This window comes from Triticum dicoccoides, chromosome 3A (genome assembly GCF_002162155.2).
Source record: "Triticum dicoccoides isolate Atlit2015 ecotype Zavitan chromosome 3A, WEW_v2.0, whole genome shotgun sequence".
NCBI classification, from domain to species: domain Eukaryota; kingdom Viridiplantae; phylum Streptophyta; class Magnoliopsida; order Poales; family Poaceae; genus Triticum; species Triticum dicoccoides.
The window spans coordinates 275,594,277-275,602,738 of NC_041384.1; the positions used below are offsets into that span (position 1 = coordinate 275,594,277).

At 46.2% G+C, this 8,462-nt stretch overlaps 1 protein-coding gene across 1 annotated transcript in view; it reads left to right on the forward strand.

Annotated features, from left to right (window-relative positions):
- LOC119268067 (CRS2-associated factor 2, chloroplastic-like) overlaps window positions 1-7,228 on the forward strand; it is a 19,786-nt gene extending 12,558 nt beyond the window's left edge. Inside the window, exons 4-6 of the mRNA XM_037549562.1 lie at window positions 4,218-4,345; window positions 4,460-4,613; window positions 6,425-7,228. Coding sequence (XP_037405459.1) covers window positions 4,218-4,345; window positions 4,460-4,613; window positions 6,425-6,840 — 698 coding nt within the window. The 3' untranslated portion in view covers window positions 6,841-7,228. The remainder of the gene's footprint in view (window positions 1-4,217; window positions 4,346-4,459; window positions 4,614-6,424) is intronic.
- Window positions 7,229-8,462: the final 1,234 nt, after the last annotated feature.

Here is an 8,462-nt window from a genome sequence, read left to right on the forward strand (position 1 = left end):
TACTTGGCCCTACCGATAAGAGTTGGCAACATATCTGCCACTATGTTGAGCAAAATAGGGGATATGTCTCCATGGTATGAAAGCCGTCTAACTCGGTTGTACCACGGAATGGGCAATCAGTGTCAATCTATTTGTGCCGACTTTCGTGAAAATTGTGCCTGAACTGCTCAATACATACTGCCTCTTCCTTCTTTGGTAACAGTGTTATTGTTCCAAAGTTAAGGTGGAAAAGCTGCAGGTGGCCATTGAAGAATTCATGGAACATCAGCATGAGGTCACCCTTTATGATATGCCAGCATTTCTTGTAGAATTCTGCTGGGAATCCATCCGGTCCAGGTGCCTTATTCTGCTTCATCCGTGTTACTGCCTCGAACACCTCTTTTTCTGTAAACGGCGCAGACAAAATCTCATTTTCATCTCTCCTTAGCTGAGGAATATCCCCAACTGCGAGCTCGTCGAGGGACACAAAACTGTCCTCAGGTGGCCCGAAAAGTTGTTTATAATAATTTGAAATATACAGCTTGAGGTTCTCATGCCCCACCACCGTACCTTCATCCTGTTCGATCTGTATGATTTTCTTTTTTCTATGTTTGCCATTCGCAATCACATGGAAGAACTGAGTATTGTCATCCCCTTGGACAACTTTCAGAACCTTAGCCCTCAGCGCCCATTTCATTTCTTCTTCTCTAAGAAGAACACGAAGTTCTGCTCAGCCTTAGTTTTAGCGGCCTGTTCAGTCGCGTGTAGCATGTTAGATTCCGCTTTCAAATCTAAAGCTTCCATCATACGGATAAGTCTATCTTTTTCTTGTTTATAAATCCCGCTTTCATTTCTGGCCCAACCCCTCAAAAATTGTCGCAAGTGCCTAAATTTTATTTTGCCACCTTTTGACACTCGAACGCCCACCAAAGTCCTTAGCCCATTCCCTTGCAACCATATTGAAGAATCCCTTTCTCAAACCAACTTAGTTCAAAAGAGAAGGTGTTCTTGTTGCCCATATGGGCCGCTTCTCCTGAATCGACCAGCAAAGGGGTATGATCAGAGATAGCCCTTTGTAACACCTGCATCGTTACAAGAGGAAACTTTTGTTCCCAATCAACACTAGTGAGAACCCTGTCCAACTTTTCATATGTGGGATTCAGCAACGAGTTCGCCCAAGTGAACTGTCTACCGGAGAGGTCGATCTCCCTTGGATTGAGACTCTCAATGATCGTATTAAACATAAATGACCATCTTCCATCGAAGTTGTCATTATTCTTTTCTTCTCTTCTCCTTATAATATTAAAATCTCCTCCCACTAGGATTGGTAACCTTTCGTCCCTACAGCTTCTCACAAGATCAGCGGGGAAATCTGATTTGAACTCAGGTCGAGCTGCTCCATAAACAGCCACCAAAGCCCACCTAAACCCATCGAGTTTTGACCTAACACGAAACTTAACGGCATAATCTCCGTGGACGACGTTCATCACCTCTAACGTTTCACACTTGACCCCAAGTAAAATCCCTCCGGATCATCCCCTTGGAGGGAGACGGTGCCAGTCAAAATCTATACCACCAGATAAGGTACCAAGGAATTGTGAAGTGAAGTTGTCTCTACCTGTTTCTAGTAGGGCAATAAAGTCTAGTTTGTGCTCTAGTGATGCTTCCGCAAGGAACCTTTTTTCAGCCAAGTCTGCTAGACCTCTGCTATTCCAAAAGAGTCCTTTCATTTGTCATCATGGAATTTTTTGTTGAATTTGATTCTCGCACTTCTACGAACTGCCGATACAGGATAAACCTTCCTCTTCCAGGATCGTTTTGGTTTATCGTGCACCTCCTCCACGTCCATATGACCGGGAGCAGTCAATGTCGTGCCTAGGCTTGCCCCTTCCCACCCACAAACTCCCGCCCTCTGCCTTCCAGCCTATCATCACCAATTGTTTCAGATACCTCACCGTCCAGCGTGCTAAACTCCTCTCAAGAGGAGGACGACTCATTCTAATCTGCTATGTTCTTGACTCCCTACCAACTTATTTCATATCAGTCTTCCAGCTTCCCAAAAAAGTTATCGAAGCTACCGATGCAATCCGTCGAGCCTTTTTCTGTACTGCTGAAGAAATGTGTACTGGTGCGAAGTGTCTTAAATTTTTGGAAAAATGTTTATAAACCAAAAAAGTTCGGTGGTCTAGGCATCAAAGATTTGCATATCCAAAATAATTTCTTGCTCTTCAAATTTGCCTACAAATGCCTCACCTCCACCTCCCCTTTACCTTGAATTACTTGGTACCTATGAAACCACAACAACAGACTCACCCACTACAACCAACCTTCCTTCCTCTCAAGCATTATCAAGATCCATCTAAATACACTACTTCAGATTTCCTTGTCCTAACAAATAATTGCATGTCAACCTTCTTCTGGCAAGACCGTTGGCTCACCCAGCAACCTCTAGCTTCAACCTTCCCAAGCCTCTATTCCCACTCCACCAATGCCCATATACTTGTATCCAAATCATGCATGAAGAATTACTATCGAACCTCCTGAACCGGCTGACCAACGCTGCCACGGCAGAGTTTCTTGATTTGCCTCAGTGATTGCTCGTGCATGCTTTAGGGTTCTCCTCCAAGGCTGCCTACGCCCTATTGAAGGGAAGATCAAGAGTGTGACCACGCCAATTTAATTTGGCGCAGCAGGAGCCCGAATAAGCTCAAAATCTTCAGTTGGCTACTCTTCAGAGGGTGCTTGAACACGCGTGCTAATCTCTTCCGCAAGTATATCTCCTCCAACGCTGGCTGCCCTATATGCTCACTCATCGGAGGACATGGATCACCTTTTCCTCTGCTGCCCAAAAGTTAACCGGGTCTGACTCCTCCTGCTCGGTTCCAACACTTGTGTGGCTGCCGTCATTCCCGATCACCTGGGTAGCTGCATTTGGGCACTCTCCAAAGGGCAGCCCCAGTGCATGTAGCTCCCGCTTGCGCAGGGTCTGGGGAAGGGTCCGACCACTTTGGAAATCTGGGACTACTCAAGGAATGCCGCCATATTCAGGAATGAAAACACACTGCCTTTGTAACCGTTAGGAGCATTTGTAATGATTTTGATCTCGGGACTATTCAGATTAAATATCTGATAGATAGGGCAGCCTGTCTTGGGGCGAGTAGCTCTCCTCATGAGTTGCCGTGAGCCTATAATTCTTAGCCTTTGGGTACAAAACTTTGCATTTGTTTGCGAGGTTTTATGCTAAAGTATCAGACTATAGACATGTCGCTGTTCCCATGACACCTCTGTACTGTATGTCGATGGGAATTTGGTCTATATCTACAGAAGTTACTAGCTGTAAATTATGGCCTGTTGGTTCGCAGCTAAGGCGCTGTTCGGTTTCTAGCCACGCTCCACATTTTTCTGCCAAATTTGCCTAACCTTAGGTGCAAAAATTCTTGGCCACACTTTAGCTTGCCTAAGAAAATCTTGCCATACTTTTTGTGTGTCTGACATATGGGTCTTATTTTTCACAAAAAGAATGTTTTCAAAGCCGTGGCTAGAACCAAACACCCACCTAACTTGGTCAAATTTGCCCCTACACTGTATGTGTTATGCGTTTCTTATTGCATGCAGAAAAGTATATTTTCCATCCCTCAACTTTACCGATAGTAGAAATGGTCCCTCAACTCCAAAACCAAATGCTAATTGGAACACCGCTTCATATCCGGGGTGAAAACTCTTGTCCTGGCCTTTATTGGACGGGTTGAGCAACGACCAATTTGCGTTGTTACCTTGTTGAAAATTGTTGTCCACTGCTGTTGTGCTGGTCTTCATTGGCTCATCTCAGCAATTATGGTGAAAATCATTCCAGTCAGACGTGACAACGATGACGTGTATCCCTTCTTGAAGGCATTGTTGCAGAAGAAGTCTGACTTAGTCGTAGGTGTTAATTTCACACCTTGTAATGGTTCGGTCATGGCTGTGTGCATCCCGATGATGTAGACGCCAGGGTTTTTAACCTCCTTTTTGAAAGAAAAAAAACCTCGAAAACCAGAAAAACATATTCCATCAATTATTGAAACCAGATATTTTTCGTCCCTAGGGTTATTTTGGGTAGTTTCCTCGTTTTCGAGTTGAAGGACCATTTCTAAACTATGGGTAGAGTTGAGGGACAAAAAATATATTCATCTCTATTCCATATTGATCGGGGCATGTAGATATAAAAAAAAATGCATATTCATTTCTTAATTTTGCAGCAAAAAATGGAATATATATCAATCTTGTAAAGGATGTTCAAGATGCTTTTGAGGGAAATGATCTGGTGAAGATTGACTGCAAAGGTTTGGAACCAAGCGACTACAAAAAGATTGGGGCAAAACTGAGGGTATTCATTCCCACACAACTGTTATGTTTCCATGTCATCACCGCTGATGGAAGTATATTAACTTTATAGTTTATTGTACTCTCGACCGAAAATTCTGTGTTTCTATGTATGCAGGATCTTGTTCCTTGCGTCCTTTTGTCATTTGACAAGGAGCAGATATTAATCTACAGAGGCAAAGGATGGAAATCCAGATATTTGAAGCCTCTCACCCCCGTTCCAAAAGTTGAAAAGAATAATCTGGCAGTGTCATCTGTTGTGGATAGCTCAGGTGTGTACCTGTAATTCGCACTCACAATTATTTATCATACAGAAGGGAGCAATAAATTTTTGAACAGCTATGCTTACATCAATACAAGGCCATTTGGAAACAGTGCAATCACGGTCTTGTTGCTTTGACATGCTCATTTCTTATAGAATGTTGTAGCCTATTTTTATTTACTATTTTCATTTTGCGCCCCATTGCAAGTGATCCATTGGATGCCTATGTTTCGTACATTTTGTTTGTTCACTCTCAGGTATCCATGTGCTTTTTTTTGAAAAGGAGGATAACCCCCGGCCTTTGCATCAGGATGATGCATGCAGCCATATATTATTAATAGAGCAAAATCCAGCAGCCGAACACCATCGACCCGGGAAAAAAGCGAAAAATAAACTGAGGCCATATACCTCGCGACAGTAACTCCCCCAGATAACCACTAACCCTATGATACAAGACACAACATACACGAAGAATACACAACTCCTAGGCTACGCCTTCAAGAAGGAATCGCCGCACGTGCGCCGATGATGGCGAGTCCACCACAAGGTTGAACTTCGGATTCTCATCCCCAAAGGAAAGCTTCAATCCACCACCTTCAGCAAGGACACGACGCAGGCGCGCGACGACATAGCCTGATCAAAGATCTTGTGTTTCCACCAGAGTGCATAAGCTCCCATACCGCTTGCCTCCCGCTACTGTCGCACCACCTTCGATCCAACAACAACAGACTAAACTTGACAACTCCGCCAGAGCCACCGTGCATCACCTTCCGATAGCAAGCATGACTTGACGTCTCCGTATAAGACGTCGTGCGTAGCATCCGTCGGTAGCACATCCACCGGTGGCTTCACCTGCCGACGACAGGCATCGCCCGACAACTCTGAGGGAGGCTCATGTGTCACCTGTCGAGCCGCATCGAACCCGGTTTGTTGATGGAAGGGACGTCCCATACAGCCACCAGCCTCAGAAGGACGTCACCATCTCGAGATCCGGACTCCGAGTTGCCCACACGACCCCGGAGTCCGCCGCCGTTGATGAAGAGGGGCCGCCGCCCCGATTGCGGGCGCTATAGGGAGCACCCATCGCCGCGCCAGCCGCTGTCGTCGCCCATACAACGGCAACCGCCGCCACGATCCCGCATCAAGCGCCGTCGACGCCGGAGGAAGCTCCGGCGCCACGCGCATCCTTCGACGAGCCCGGACACGTGATTCCAAGATCCGCCGCCACCGGTGCCGCCACAAGGACCCACCTCCTGGCCCGCCTTCCCCGGCGGAAGGGACGCCGCCACCACCGTGGCCGGATCCGGGCCGGCCGTCGCCATTGCCAAGACCGGATCCGGGCTGGACGCCGCCACCGCCACCAGCCACGCCCAACCGATCTCCATGCCACGCGCATCTGAACTCCACCCGTGCCGCCAAGCACCACCGCCGCTGCGCCGCCGTGGATCGAGGGAGAGGCCGCCCCCCACGGATCTAGCCCCCTCGCCACAGATCCGGGAGAAGGAGGAACAACCCTCCGCCACCGCCGGCCAACGCACGGGCTTAGCCCGGCGCCAACCCCAGGCGGCGACAGAGGGGGAGGAGGGAGGTCGAGGAGGTCGCTGGCGGCTGGGCAGTCGCCTCTCGTGTCGCCCGCGTAGGGGGCGACACGAGAGGGTCGTGGGTCGTGGGCTGACATCCTGTAGCAGGTATCGATGTGCTGTATGAATGAAATCATGTCTAATGGCACTTGAATAAGACGGGTTTCTCAAGCCTTTTTTTTTTCAAAGACCTTTGCACTCTCTGTCTGGACATAACATGAAAACTTACATTTTTATGCAGGTGAATCCGCTGGTGCCAGCAACAATGTGACAATAAGAGAAGTATTGAGACCCAGAATGTTTAAATTGTGGAAGCGTGCAATAGAGTCATCCATAGCATTGTCGCTAGATGACGATGAAGCCAATGCACTTGCAGCTGACACGCTTCTTATGAGGGTTGAGGAGTTCAGTATCACATCGCAGGCTGTGGAGCATTCATTCCCAGCTTTGCTCGTGGGCAATGGTAAGGAGGGCCCTGAAGCTCTAAATGAGCCTGGTGATGGAATCATTAGACCCCAAGAAAATCAGTTTGAGAAATCACTTTATGCCGGCAGTGATGATCACTTTGAACACGACATGCTCGAGCGTCTGGAGTCATCAGCGCCACTGGGGTCATTACTGATCGACTCCGTCGTAGAGCAGTTGAACAGCGAGTAACAGCGATAGATGCCGTCATTACTGGGAGTTCAGGCTAAATGGCTAATGAAGCTGTTGAAGCATTGGGTAATGATCAAAATACACCTGGACCGGCATGCTCGCATTGTATATCCATTTTCCCCGTTCCTCCAAACTCTAGGCTGGATGATTGCAAATGTGATGATTGTAGTCAGCAAAGACACCCTTTTTATGTAAAGGAGACTAGGAGAGCGAAACCATATCCATGATCAATATACCCTGTGAACAAATGCAAGACGTTTTAGGTCACCGAAGTAGTTTGGTGCTGCTTTTTCTGAAAATTTCTTATAATTCTGGATTTGCCACGAAAAGTTAGTCCGGTTTCAGAGACATCCAAATTTTCCTCATTCAGAAATTTGTACTTATTCCACATTTACCACATTTGTGGTTGACTGGGTGTTTATAGTTTTCTAGGCTTTCAACATCGACGCTTAAAAAAAAGATTTTTATCACTAGTTGTGTCCCACTACTCAGCTTTGCCACTAATAATTTGAACTGCTCAAAAATGCCATGCTATGTTAGGTGCATGCTAAAAAATGTCACTAGACACCATTATTGCCTGCTCAATACCCGTTTACCATGTTATAATAACCAAAAAATACCCTTGGAACAACACGTCAACTCTCCCTCTATCTTGGTACGATAGTGTGGGTCTCACTCGATCCCCAACAACGTTCTTATTTTCATCTAAAAGTATTTGATTGCTACTCCTAACAAGTGGGACCCACACTTGTCATTGTGAGTTAAAGAGAGTTGACATGTGAGTCTAGTGGTATTTTGGTCATATAACATGGACAATGGGTTTGACCTGATAGCATTTTTGAGCAACCATTTAGTGGAACGATGGTATTTTTTAGGTATCTAATGTCATTTTTTTGAGCATCTCACGGAAGGATGATGTTTTTCAGCAGTTGTAACTATTAAATTCATGCACCAGCCAACTCATTTAAAAGTTGGTCTTAAACTTAAAGACCTTTTGGCTCGCATACTATATTGAATTCATGCTTCAGCCAACTCGTCCAAAAGTCCGAACTGATGAAGGGAGATGGACAATATATTTCAATGGTAACTTTTGAGTAGTGGGACACAACAAATGGCATAAATAATAAAAACACGAGACTACCTTTGACCCAACCCCACGTGACACTGTTGAAATTTATGTGGGAAATTTGTTATGTCTATGGAAGAAAAGGAAAACATATGTGTGGTATGTAAATAACCATGCACATGGATGATGGCAAGAATAGCAGGGGACGATGGGTTTTCCAATTGCGGGTGGTGGCGGAAAGTGTTGGGAAACGTTGCATGGAAAATAAATTTTTTTCTACGCACATGCAATGATCTATCCATGGAGATGCATATCAACGAGAGGGAGAGTGTGTCTACGTACTCTCGTGACCGTAAGCGAAAACATTCATAACGCGGTCGATGTAATCGAACTTCCTTCGATCCACCGATCGAGTACCGAACATATGACACCTCCCAGTTCTGAACACGTCCAGCTCGGTGACGTCCCCAGTCTTTTGGATCCAGCAAGACGTCGAGGTAGTAGATGAGTTCCATCAGCACGACGGCGTGGTGACGGTGATGGTGAAGTGATCCTC